This window comes from Pelodiscus sinensis, chromosome 8, assembly GCF_049634645.1.
Source record: "Pelodiscus sinensis isolate JC-2024 chromosome 8, ASM4963464v1, whole genome shotgun sequence".
Taxonomy (NCBI): domain Eukaryota; kingdom Metazoa; phylum Chordata; order Testudines; family Trionychidae; genus Pelodiscus; species Pelodiscus sinensis.
In genome coordinates this window covers 23207806-23222018 of record NC_134718.1, presented here as the reverse complement: position 1 = coordinate 23222018, position 14213 = coordinate 23207806, and the positions used below count along the sequence as shown (strand labels likewise).

General features: G+C 45.5%; 1 protein-coding gene across 10 annotated transcripts in view; it reads left to right on the top strand.

The window, feature by feature from the left end:
* Window positions 1–14213, top strand: part of RHOBTB1 (Rho related BTB domain containing 1) — a 114179-nt gene that overhangs the window by 43092 nt on the left and 56874 nt on the right. For 7 of the 10 annotated variants that reach the window (XM_006113588.4, XM_075934866.1, XM_075934869.1 and 4 more), the window contains one exon: window positions 2771–2874. In XM_006113588.4, coding sequence (XP_006113650.2) covers window positions 2771–2874 — 104 coding nt within the window. Of the gene's footprint in view, window positions 1–2770; window positions 2875–6761; window positions 6874–13585; window positions 13667–14213 lie in introns of those variants that run through there. The other 3 variants (XM_075934872.1, XM_075934873.1, XM_075934875.1) reach the window with 3 other exon arrangements.

Here is a 14213-nt window from a genome sequence, read left to right as displayed (position 1 = left end):
GGACTGCGACACTAAAAACAGCACCATGGGTAATCTCCGCTCCAGTCCTGGCAGCTGAGGCCTGGGCTGTGGGGGCTTCTGGGGCTGGACCACAGGCTCCAGCCCCGAAAACTGCTTTCTGGAAGGTAGAAGGTGAAGGAAGGACAGGAGGAGAACTAAGGGGAAGGGGGTGAGAAGAGGAAGGGTCTTGTGCTAAGGGGAAGGGGCAGGTCAGGAGAAGAAAGGGGCAGGCACCAAGGGGCAAGGTGGAGGAGAGACAAATGCTAGGGTGCCAAGAGGAGACAATGAGGAAAAGGGCAGGAGGGGGGAGGGGAGGAAAGGTGTCAGTGGGGGTAGGAGAAAGGAGGGGACAGGGTGATGCTGGGAGAGAAGAAGGGAGGGACAATGGGGGCAAGAGGGAGGAAGAGGAGAGGGGAGGAGTGGGTGCCCGGAGAAGAGGCATTGAAAGAAGGGGTGGGCATGAGGAAGGCAGGGGATGGAACAAGTCATGTGTGTGAGGGCACATTGGAACATGAGGGGAACTGGGGCAAAGGCTGGTGAGGGGGTGGGCACTCAGAAGAAAGAGGGCAAGAAGGGCAGGGGCAGTGAGGGAATGGTAAGACACCAGGAAGGTGCAGGGGTAAGGAAAGCTTCAGGTGCTAGAGAATTGTGGGGGTGAAGCAGAAGGGCAGACACAGGAAGGGGAAGGGAGGAACAGGCACCAAATGAGAGATGAGAAAGGTAGGGCAGGTGGGTAGAGGGAGATGTTAAGTGAGGGGATGGGGAGGGGTAGCTACAGATGATCAGAGTGGGGCACAGAGGGAAGAGAAGGGCTGGTGCAGGTGAGGGCGGCAGGTTCCAGGAGGGCTGAGAGGATTGAGAAGGGCAAGAGCCAGGACAGAAGAGGAGAGTGACGGGTGGGGGGATCAGGCACCAGGTGAGGAAATGGGGTGAGGGGAGGGGAGGAGACATGGCAGCAGAGGGAAAAGGGAGAGGTTTATATGATATTTATTAATAACTTGGGTGCCATAATGGCACATCCGAACAAGCACACCTGACCTCAATACTGGTGCATAAGACAAAATTCATTCTGCTTATAGGAGGAAAATCTTAGAGGGAACACTTCGCCCCACCTCTCCCCCCTGAGTTAATGCAATGCAAGTTGGGTTAATGCAATTGCAGAATAGTTGCATGGGGGGTCCTGTGGGAGCCAAACCCATCCTATTTGGTAGGAGGACAGTGAGAGGAGTTCTTAGAGGGGTCACATGACATCCTTTACTTCTATTCATGTATCCACCTTGACCCCGGGAGTTCTACCTCCAGGGGTGGGATTTTTTGTGGCAGGGGGCGTGGCCAATAGGAGGTCAGTGGGCATGGCTAACGGGAGGTCAGTGCGCGTGGCTAACAGGAGGCCAGAGTGTGGGGCTAACAGGTCAGGGGGCGTGGGTAGCGTGTCCCTAATTTTGGTTCAGAAAATATGGTCACCATAATAAACAGTTCAGGGGCTCAGGCCTGGCTGCAGGCTGAACAGCAATTAGTAAAGTCAAGCCTTTGTCCAGGGTAGAGCAGCAAACACCCCTATAAACAATTCAGGGGATCAGGCTGAGCAGTAGTTATAAAGCTATACTTTATAACTTGGGGCAACAGCAAGCAGTTTAAGGACTTAGACTTGGCTGCAGGCTTGATAAACAATTTGTACAGTCATGGCCTGGGTCAGGGCTCTGCAGGGCTGAGCAGCAGTATGGAGGCTGGGCCCTTACTCCGGGCAGGGCAACAAACAACAGTTTAAAGCTCAGACTGGGGGTCAGGTCTCCTCACTGGCGGAGAGCCGACAAGCACAGGGGGTTCACCCCAACAAGCAGAAGCCTGCCACCCAGGAGTACGGTAGCAGGGAGGTGGGGGGTATGCAGGCCCACCTGCTGCTTTGTGTTCCAGCCCAGAGCGCTAATAGTGGCAACATAGGCTGTCACTGGGTAAGCGAGGATCCGGGCCGCAACACGCTGATCTGGTCACTAAGTCAGCGGGGATCTGGACCATAACGTGCTGCCCAGTTTACCTCCATGTCCTCAGCTGACCCAGTGTCGGCTATCCCAGGCTGCTTCCTAGTGCCCTCTGGGGGCCTACCTGCCGCAGCCTCTGCTCCTCGAGGTCTGCCAGGAACAATGGCACTAGCAGCACGTCCATGGGCTCCGCATCAGGGTCCAGCAGCGGTCCAGGCAGTGCAGCCCAATCTCCTGAGCCTGGCAGGGGCCCTGAACAGCCAGGCCAGGCTTCTGGGCCTGGCAGCGGTCGGGGCGACCAACCCAGTCTTCCCTCCTAGGGTGGGGCAGACACACCTTCGTTCTCAAGAACACAGGGAGAGTGTCTGGCTTGCTCAGCCTCTGGGCTCCAACTGGGTTCTCAGTCTTTACAGTCCCAGAACTCTCAGGATCACTTTTATAGTCTTGGCCCTGCCTTTCTGCTTCCTGTGGGTGTGGCTAGGTTGCTCTGGCACTGTCCACCAAGGGGTCTTAGGTAGTGGCTCCCCTTTGGGTCATCAGGAAGCCACACTGACTCACTACAGATCCTAAAGTAGTTACCATCTAACCTTCTCTCTAAACTCCACAGTTATATTCTGAAATATTTGTGACAGATATATTTAAAATGTTCATATTGTGCTTATGCATTATACAATTTAACACTATACCAGTTTGATGTAGCATGACATCTTATCTTTTTTACAAGGAGAGTAGCAATTGTATTGTCACGAGGTTTTTAATTAAAGGAAGAAAATATGTCTATTCTGTTTTAGGTCCTTGAACGTTCCCGAGATGTTGTTGATGAAGTGAGCGTTTCTCTCAGACTCTGGGATACCTTTGGTGACCACCACAAAGACAGGCGTTTTGCTTATGGAAGGTAAAATGAGCCATGTCTAACTTTTAAATAATAGTTGCAGCAATATTCATCAGAGAGAAAATTGCAACTCTGACTTTTGAAACATAAGGCTTTAAAACAATAAAAGGTATTCATGTTTCTGCCTACTACAACGAAGATATCGATTATAAGGATTAAAAATATACTTATTTAAAAGGCAATACAGTTTTACCATTCTACATTTAATTAAAGTGCTAAGCCTGTAATGTTCCAGACTATTAAGAGTGTTCGCAAAAATGAGGCTGTGGTTTTGTGAAAATGAACACCAGTTATCCTTGTTTGAGTAAACATCATGAAGTATAATTAAATCATTTATTACTGAGCTAACAAATAGATGTGTGAGGGAAACATAATCTCCTGTGTTGTAGATGATGATTATTATTACTTACGTTGCTATAATAAGAAGATGCCCTGCTGAGTTGGGTGGGTCATTCTTAGGACAGCACTGGGGAACCATTTTTTGGTCATGTGCCATTGAACCACAGGAAAATCAGTCAGGGGCCACACGCAAGTAAAAACTCGAGGTGCAGGGCTTGCCCTGTTCCAGCCAGCCAGATCCAGGCCCACAGGTGTAGCCAGTACTCAAGGCTTCTGGTCAGTGGCATGGAATCTTGCTGTGGGTTGGATCAAAATTAAACAGTGCACCAAATCTAGCCCATGAATTGAAGGTTCCCCACACCTGTCTTAGGACCTGATCTAAATACCAGTGCAATAAATGACAGGAGTCTCTTTCCTGTTTTCTTAATTAAACAGAAGAAAAGAGTTCTCTTACATGAAAGTCTACACAAGAGCTCTCATTAATAGAGTAATCTTGTAAATGTTGAGAATTCAGCAGTAGGGTTTTATCTGCAAGTGCAAAATAAGTGATAATTCCTATATTCTAATACAGTCTTTCCATTTAATTCAGAGGAAGTTGGATCTTCCCCTTTATCAATACAAGCAGAGGTGCTGCTGATCAGCAGAAAATTCAGTATGTCATAATGCGAATCAGCTACCTGAAATACTGGCATGTAAAACTAAAATTCTATGATTTTTTATGACATACATACAAGGCCTTATTTTTTGCACAAAAATGTCAGTATTTCTTTTCCTTCAGAAACTTCCTTTTTCTTTTTTCTACTACTATGATGTTTCAGCTGATATTTTTAACAGACCTCTTTTCTCCAGTTAAAAATGGCATGTGTATAGTATCTGTCCCAGTTTTTATACTTCATGTCTCTAAATAGTTCTTACTTTGTGGTTCTATTTTCAATACACTTGAAGTATAGAGTTGTATGAGTAAGTTCCAGATAAAATGACTAACTTTGAAAGGAGTTAGCCTACTCTGTTCTTTGTCTCTCCCTAAAGATCACCATAACAAGGTGGTCTATCAGCTGAATCTAGTACTGAAATCCCTTGAAATGTTCACATTGTAAAGCTCCATGTGTAAGTTCATAGTTTTATATGTGTAAATCCTTCTTTATATCCTGTGCCATCATAAAAGAGTGTGCTATGAATAGCTGTGAGTACAAAGTGCTTTCTATTGCAGAGAAGTTGTATGGAGTGATTTTGAAAGACAGTTAAGTTGCCAGGTCAACAGAGTAGATAAACATGTGTTCACATGCTCTGCTGAATCAGAACCTAAAATACAGCCTGTCTTGATTATATCAGTTTAACATGTATGAAAACATTATTGATTTAAGATAAAGCTGACCTTAATTTCCAAATTCATTCAAATGTTTATAAAGGTTTCAGGTGTAAACAATTTTTATTTTAATATTTAAAGCTTTGTGAAGCCTGACTTCATATATAGTTGTGCTTTGCATTTCCTCTTACTCTTCCTCCCTAAAGTACAGCCCTAAATTTCTGTAGCAGACACTCTGTCACTGAATCTAACCCTGTACACACAAGGGCTGTGTCTACATTGGCATCCCTTTCAGGAAAAGGGATGCTAATGAGACACTTCGGAATTGCAAATCCGCGGGGGATTTAAATATCCCCCGCGGCATTTGCATTTACATGGCTGCCGCTTTTTTCCGGCTCGGGGTTTTTGCCGGAGAAAAGCGCCAGTGTAGACGCGATTTTCCGGAAAATAAGCCCTTTTCCGGAAGATCCCTTATTCCTACTTTCAAGTGGATGCCAATGTAGACACAGCCAAGGGGTCTTGGGTGGGACTAGTTACATGAGTGGAGTGACTTTCACATTTGTTAGCTCAGAAAGAAACTGTTTTAGAAACCTATCAAGCTGGCAGTAGCTTTCCTTCTGTCATTTGTATGTAGTAGCAAAATTGTTGTATGTTAAGGAAACCACTGGGGATCCATAATTAATGGAATTTCATTGGTAAAACTTAATGCAGGTTGGATCTCTATAATCAGGACTTCCCTCATCTGGCAACATCTTTGGTACAGCATCCCCGTAGGTGCACAGCAACTCCTCCTCCAGCCTCCGAGACCTTCTGGAGTGCTGCAAATAGCACATTTGTCGCATTGAAGCTCAAGGAGAGATGGGAAGGAGCAGGATAGGAGGATGCTCAGGGGAAGAGGGAGGACAGCCTCAGAGCCCTGAGGCTGGGGCCAGGAGTACAAGGTCTGGGAGCAGAGCCCAAGGTCCAGCATCAGGGGCTGGCAGAGCATTCCAATAGCCACACAGCGCAGTGCGCTCCCACAGGATTGCGCTCCTGCCTCCAGCGATGGAGCTCTGTAGCCACCCTAACTCTTCTCCCAGAGCCTCCCATGACCAATTCCCACTCAGTTAATGCCGGCCCCTCTGTTGCTGTTGGAGTGGAGGCCTGCAGCCAGCAGCAGCAGAGGGGCCAGTAGTGACCTCCCCTGGTCAGTCCCCGTGAGTGCTGGACCCAGGTAGGTACAACCTGTAATAGCAGGCTTTGGTTCCTCTGTTCAATTCTGTTCTGTTCTAAAATGATTGATATAGTGTTAATATATTTAGCGTATTTCTTTTACCATTTTTTATAACTAGGAGCCTTTATAAATTGCAGACGAGTTTATTGCTTATGTACATGTATTACAGAAATTGTTTTCAAATGATTTTTGGTACTTTGAAGTGTATTCTTATAATTTAAATCAAATCTTGCAAAAGAGTGATGCCACTGCTTCAGGCTAAACCTACAGGTGTCCAGTCTTCTCTGCCTGGATGATTGTTTAATGAGATGTCCCTTCAAATACCCTTCAGAACTGTTGCTTTATGCAAATTAGATCCTGTTATGCTTCTGGTGCATAGAGAGGTCTGTATCTGTCAGCCCAGATCTTTAATTGTCCTAACTGGCAAAACAAGAGATAGCAAGTTCTCAATGTATCTGTTTCTCTTTGGGGGAGATCGCTCCACTAGTTTTTCAGGATCATATATAAATAGGTTGTGTTGTAGGTGACATGATGAACACGTGATAGGATTTGTTTTCGATAAAATTCCTTCCTGCATCCCCATTTTTCATTGAGATGAGTAACAAGATGGAAAAATTAATGCTTTTATTTCTAAAAAATGCAAAGGGGAGTATCAATCCTAGACCTTATTCTGTTTAGTTATATATCAAAATCATACGGGGAATTGGGAGAGGGACAAGAAAACTGATAGAAAGATTAAGAAAAACAAAGACTCGAGAACAAGATTAGGCTGGAAATAGTTCTAGAATGTTCATTTTTTTCACAACTCTGGAAGGGTGGGTGTCCTCTGGAGTGGTTCTATTCTTTCATTTCAAGCAGGTTCCAGTTTAAGGTGATTAATACTCATCAATTCATATTGTCCTGAAGGATTAAATTTTATGCACAATCTGGAGAAGGATGGCAAGGTAAGATGGCATGATCTGAGGTATAATCAGAATTTTTATGTTGAGATGTATGTCACTTTTACATCCAACAATAATGCTTCTGTCTCAGTGTTTTCAGAGATTGCAGCCTAGATGAGAGAAATGGATAAAGCTCAAGCTGCCACCATGTGAATGTGTCCCCAACACATATTCAACTCACGTTATGCAGGCATAACAATAAAGTAATTTATACTACTTTTTATTTGGTACCATTCACAATTCTATAGTATTTTATCTAGTCTAGTTTTGAATAAGAATGTCAAGATCTCCTACTGCTGGGAGTGAAAATTGAAAAAGAATTTGTTTGCCAAATTTATTTGAAAGTGAAAGAGAAATTATTTCCTGCCATTATTTTATGTAAACAACACTAAAGCACATGTGCATATGCACATCTGCAAGGAGTTAATTCCATTTCAGTCAGATATTTATTTTCATAGGAATATGTGGTCTGTAAACTAGTTCAACCATGATAATTTATTTAATGAAACTTAAGTATAAGCTCAACACCAAACAAAATCTGTTCAAACCATATGGTGGGAAATTAGCTTTTCCCACACCACTTATTTATGAACATGTAGATGAGCCATTACAAGGCTGCTGACAGGGTCCTTTTAAACATATGTCGACAATATTGCCTCTTCTGTGACCTGATTTCATCAGTCTTCCAAGTCTGTTACATAGTTAGTCATAGGAGGGCATTCACTCAACTCTTAGGTGATTAAAATTCCCTTTACCACTAAATTCAACATAATTGAATCCATAGAAACATGTCAGTCTGCACCCCTTGGAAGATGAATTCACCACCAATATTTCTCTTACTTCTGCCAATCTCTTTAGCTCTGAGAGACTTTCAATAAAAGAGGAGGTGGTTGCTGTCAAAACCATAATTTTTCACTCCCATGTAGTCAACCAAGGCTCCTGTCATAGAATCAGAGTTGGAAGAGACCTCAGGAAGTCATCAAGTCCAACTCCCTACTAAAAGCAGGACCAAACCTAACTAAATCATCCCAGCCAAGCTTTTGTCAAGCCAGGATTTAAAAATCTCTAGGGATGGAGATTCCATCACCGCCATAAGTAACCCATTCTAGGCTACATCTAGACTGGTGCTTTTTTCCATAAAAAGATATGCAAAGTGCGCTCCGCAATTTGCATACCTTTTCTGATTGTTTTTTCAGAAGAGGCTTTTCTGAAATTTGACCCGTCTACACTGGGCCAAATTTCGGGAAAGCCACCTCCTTTTGGAAGAGCCCTTCTTCCTCGTAAAACAAGGAAGACAAGGTTTCCGAAGAGCGTATCTGTTCTTCCGCAAAAAATGTCGGAAGAGCAGACGCATTCCCTGGACATGGTGGAGTTTTTCCGGGATACCTTCAGACGTAGCCCCAGTGCTTCACCACCCTCTTAGAGAAATAGTATTTTCAAATGTATAACCTAGACCTACCCCACTGCAACTTGAGAACATTGCTTCTCGTTCTCTCATCTGTCACCACTGAGAACAGCCTCTCTCCATCCTCTTTAGAACCTCCCCTCAGGTAGTTGAAGGATGCTATAAAATCCCCCCGCACTCTTCTGTAGACTAAATAAGCCCGAATCCCTCAGCCTTTTCTCATAAGTCATGTGCTCCAGACTCTTAATCATTTTTGTTGACCTCCGCAGGACTTTTTCCAATGCATTCACATCCTTTCTGTAATGTGGAGGGGAGGCAGAATTAGATGTAATACTCCAGGTGTGGCCTCACCAGTGCCAAATAAAAGAGAATAATTAGTTCCTTCCAATTAGTTAATTCGAACTAAGCTAATTCGAATTAGTGCATCTAGACCTAAAAACTAATTCGAATTAGCGTTTTGCTAATTTGAAATAGCATGTCCACATTGAGTGGACCCTGAACCGAAGTTAAGGCTGGCCAGAACAAGTGCCGGCAGGGCATCAGGTTAGGACTTAGAGTGTGGAGCTGCTGCCTCAGGCTAGCTGAGGGCTGTGATTATTGGGACCCAACCCCCACCCCGGACAGACAGTTCTCAGGGTTCCCCGCTTGCTTGTCTACCTTGATGAGGGACAGCAAAGCAGTCCTGTCTTGGAGTGCCCTGAGTGCCCGCACTTGGCACATCACAGCACTCAGCCATCAGCCCGGCTGCACTTGCCGCAGGCTGCCATCCGGGGGTAGGGTTAATTGGGGGGCTGTCAGGATCCAGGAGGCCCTGCAAGAGATCTTCCACCCCGGGGAGCCCGCAGAGCCACCCCAGTCCTCCCCATCAGAGGCTCGTGTCCCATTCCTCCCTCATCTCCTTCCACTTACCCCTCCCTAGCCCTCTTTCTTGATGTAAAAAATAAAGAACACGTGTGTTCAAAAATAGAAACTCTCTTTATTTAACAAAACTGGGGGGGGGGGGGAGAATTAACCTCTGGGGAGACTGGAAAAAGGAGGTGGGAGAGGGGAAGAGAGAGGGTGGAAGATGGGAGGGTGAAACCTGGGAGGAGGGAGCTGGAAGGGGGAAGCCAGGGGAAGAAGGAGGAGGGAAAGTATAAAACTATGGTATGCCATATCTTCAGTACTGTGTACAGATGTGGTCTCCTCACCTCAAAAAAGATATTTTGGCCTTGGAAAGGGTTCAGAAAAGGGTAACTACAATGATTAGGGGTTTGGAACGGGTCCCATATGAAGAGAGACTAAAGAGACTGCTTAGAAAAGAGGAGACTGAGGGGGGACATGACAGAGGTCTATAAAATCATGAGTGGTGTGGAGAGGGTGAATAAAGAAAAGTTCTTCATTAGTTCCCATAATAGAAGGACTAGAGGACACCAGATGAAATGAATGGACAGCAGGTTTAAAACTAATAAGCGAAAGTTCTTCTTCACACAGCACATAGTCAACCTGTGGAACTCCTTGCCACAGGAGGCTGTGAAGGCTAGAACTATAACAGAGTTTAAAGAGACGATGGATAAATTCATGGAGGTTGGGTCCATGGAGTGCTCTTAGCCAGGGGGTAGGAATGGTGTCCCTGGCCTCTGTTTGTGGAAGGTTGGAGATGGATGGCATGAGACAAATGGCTTGGTCATTGTCTTTGGTCCATCCCCTCCGGGTTACCTGGTGTTGGCCGCTGTCAGCAGACAGGCTACTGGGCTAGATGGACCTTTGGTCTGACCCAGTACGGCCGTTCTTATGTTCTAAGCTCAGGGCTCAGGGTCGGAGGTCTCACTGGACCAACTTGATTTTCATGCAAACCTGCTCCTGGTTCACATGTGGCCTTTGGGGGCCAGGCTGGCAGCTATCCTGCCCTAGACGACAGCATTCCTATGCCTAGTGCTGAGGTCGTGGACATTGGAGGCTTCCGCCCAAACCTCGATGAGGTCCTCGATCTCCGCACTAGACCAGGCGGGCGCCCACCTCTTGCGGCCCCGAGCAGGCTCCTGGGAGCCGCCTTCCTGGTCCTGGGAAGAGGCGGAGGGCTGGGTGGCAGCGGGTGGCTGGCTCATCCCATGCCAGGTGCAGGGTCTGCTGGCTGGGTGCTGGCAGGCTTGCGACTGGCACGGGCACTGTAGCCAGTCCGTGCCCCTTTAAGGGTTCTGGGGCTGGGAGCGGGGCAGAAAAGTTTCCCTGTTTTGACCCAGAGTGACCACCAGGGCAACCTGGGAAGGGCTAGCCTCCAATTAGTTCAAATTTAGTGGCTACACAGCCCTTAATTCGAACTAATTAATTCAAACTAGGCGTTAGTCCTCGTAGAATGAGGTTTACCTAGTTCTAATTAAGCGCTCCGCTAGTTCGAATTTAATTCAAACTAGCAGTTTCTATGTGTAGCCGCTATTAAAGTTAATTTGAACTAATTTTGTAGTGTAGACATACCCAAAGATCTGCTGCCAATCCTTCTTCTAATACACCCCAATATGCTATTAGCCATCTTGGCCACAAGGGCACATTGTTGACTGCTATCCAGCTTGTCATCCACTGTGATCCCCAGGTCCTTTTCTGCAGAACTGCTACTTAGCCAGTCAGTCCCCAGCCTGTAGCAGTGCTTGGGATACTTCTGTCCCAAACGAAGGACTCTGCACTTGTCCTTGTTGAACCTCATCAAATTTCTTTTGGCCCAATTCTCCAATTTGTCTAGGTCAGTCCATCCCTACCCCCCAATGTATCTACCTCTCCCCCTAGCATAGCGTCGTCGTCAAACTTACTGAGGGTGCAATCCATCCCCTCATCCAAGTCATTAAGAAAGATGTTGAACAAAACCAGCCCCAGAACTGACCATTGGAGCACTCCACTTGATGCTAACCAAACATTGAGCCTTTGATCACTACCCGTTGAGCCTGAGAATATAGCCAGCTTTCTATCCACCTTACAATCCATTTATCCAATCCATACTTCCTTAATTTTCTGGCAAGAATACTGTGGGGGACCATATCAAAAGATTTGCTAAAGTCATGGTAGTTCATGTCCACCCCCTTTCCCATTTCGACAGAGCCAGTTACCTTGTCAGTCAGGCAAGTCAGGTCGCTCAGGCATGACTTGCCCTTCATGAATCCATTTTGACTATTCCTGATTTCTTTCCTTTCCCCCAAGTGCTTCAAAATTGATTCTTTGAGGATCCCCTCCATGATTTTTCCAAAGACTGAGGTGAGGTTGATTGGTCGGTAGCTCCCTGGATTGTCCATCCATTTTTGAAGACGGTCACTACATTTGCCTTTTTCCAATCGTATGGGACCTCTCCCAATCTCCATGAGTTTTCAACGATAATGGCTAAAGGCTTTGCAGTCACATCAGCCGACTCCCTCAGCACCCTTGGATCCATTAAATCTGGCCCATGGATATGTATATGTCCAACTTTTCTAAATCATTCTTAACCTGTTCTTTCTCCACTGAGGGCTGCTCATGGCCTTCCCATACTGTGTTGCCTAGTGCAGTAGTCTGGGAACTGACCTTGTCTCTGAAGACAGAGGCAAAGAAAGCATTGAGTCCTTCAGCTTTTCTCACATCATCTGTCACTCAGTTACCTCCCTCATCCAATAAGGGTCCCTCACCTTCCCTGTCCACCCTCTTAGTGCTAACAAACCTGTAGAAACCTTTTTGTTACCCTTCACATCCCTTGCCAGCTGCAATTCTAATTGTGTTTTGGCCTTCCTGATTACACTGCTGTATTCTCGAGCAATGTATTTATACTCCTCCCTAGTCACCAGTCCAAGTTTCCGCTTCTTGTAAGGGATGAGTATTGAAAAAAAGTGTTTCATATGTTGTGCTCTCCAAAATAATCCTTGCCATGATCAGTCACACTAACCTGACATTACCCTCACAGTACAATGATGCCTGGCATACCGGGAACCATAGTACTAAACGCTATGAAAGACATAGCTACCTAGATATCTGATGTCCTGTCACTATATAGGTACTTAGCTAGACTAGATATTTCTATCACTGACTTTGGAAAAGTCCTGCCAACTTGAGACTAAAATCCACAAGGCTGTGACTATACCGTTGTTTTTATAAACAGGAAAATGACAGGAAAAATTCCTTCTGTTTCATCCTTTCTTATAGCAGGGACTGAAACTTTGGTTTGAAGAGCAAGAGGCTTTCCCATTGTTATTTGTATGCAATGTGTGCTATCAGAAAGTCTACCCTGGACTTGAAGCTTTTTAGCTGCTTACTTGTTCCTATTTGCTGTCATGTATCCAGACTTCAAAGTGTCATACACATCACTGGTGTAATGGCAGGTTTATTAACCATACTATGATTCCCTACGGATCTACCCCTTTGTCACTCTGTGCACGAAACAATTTTTTTTTTAAATTACAAGATGCTTGTGGTGTTTCCGAAATGAAAACCTTCTAATTGTCTTTTGCTGAATACAGAGGTATCAGAGAATAACCATGGTGGGAGGAGGGGAGAGGAATCTAGATACAGAAAATGGGGGGGTGAACAGGGGAAAAGGCACAGGAAGTGGGAAGATGGAATGACAGAGTTGGGAATGCCGACAAACAAGAGAGTACCCTAGAAGTAAAATGAGTAAGATGTGGGGTTACAACAACACATGAAGGGACAAAAGTCGCACGTGGAAGGGAACTGAAGGCCTTGTGCAATTCTGTGAAGGGCTGGGCACTGTGAACTCCCACTGACTTTAGTGGGAGTTCAAGGTGCTCAGAAATCTGAAGGGATTAGACCTAGGCAACAAATGCTGTCCATGGCCCTATTTTCTACATCCTTCAATCTTCAAGCTATACTGCAGTCTGAGTAAGTCTGCTGATGCAGAGACTAGCTGCATGTTGAATTAGCACTCTCCTAACTGAGGCACAACTAACAGAACACCAATCCTAAACAGCATTACATATGCTATTTCAGACCCTGTTCCTAGCATTGTATTTAAGCATGTGCTTAAAGTTAAGCACAACCACATACAGCTTAAGTCCAACCACATACAGCAAACCATTTTAGCACAAAATGAGCATTAAAGACAGACAAAGCGCTCAACTGGCAGTCAGCACACACTTATAGCTTAAACCTAGATGATAATCTCTCTCTTCCACTCTCTGGGTATCTCTCCAAGTTTGAATGCCTACATTAGCCACCCTAGTTCAAACTAGGGGGCTAGTGTAGACATACCCTTAGAGTTCACCTCCATACTCACCTCCATCCCCCAGCAGGCGCTTTGCCCACCAGTCTTTGTTCTCTCCTCTCACCTCCCCACACTAGTTCTCGGACTCAATCTCCTGGTACAGCGAGTCCTTATCTTCTCCCTAGCTTCCATAGATAACACCTTCACGAAGTGTTGGTTTGGTGTGATCAGTTCCCTCTCTTATATCCCATCCAGACTTAAATTCAGAGGGAGAGCAGTTCCATTGCCTCTCTCAAGGAGATGGAGGTCTCAACGTCATCTCAATTTTCTTGTTTTAATGCATTCTATTCTTTTACAGCATCCTCTCCACTCTAGCTGGTGAGGTGAGCAAGATCTGGTGACTGGCTGTGTTGCTTCTGGGCCCTCTGCCTGCTCAGCTGTAAGTAGAATAGTAGCAGCACCCAAGAAGAGGGAGTGAAGACCCAACTGAGAGTTGCAATGGACCTTCTGCTGGAGACAAAAATCCCTTTCAGATCCCTTTCATCTCTTGTCCCCAGTATCTTCCTCTTTCTGTGTCTTGTTATCACAATGAGGTTGTGTAGCATCAGCACGCATATGCACGCACACACAAACTCCTTTATTTATGCTATTACGTAATTCTCTTGCATTCTTGCTTTCTTATAAATGGTTGGTGGTCAGTTTCTAGCGGAGTGTCCCAAGGATTGGTTCTAGGACCGGTTTTGTTCAACATCTTTATTAATGATCAGGATGAGGGGATGGATTACAACCTCAGCAAGTTTGCAAATGACAAAGCTAGGAGGAGAGGTAGATATGCTGGAGGGCAGGGATAGGGTCCAGAGTGACCTAGACAGATTAGAGGATTGGGCCAAAAGAAATCTGATGAGGTTCAACAAGGACAAGTGCAGAATCCTGCACTTGGGATGGAAGAATCCGAAGCATTGTTATAGGCTGGGGACTGACTGGGT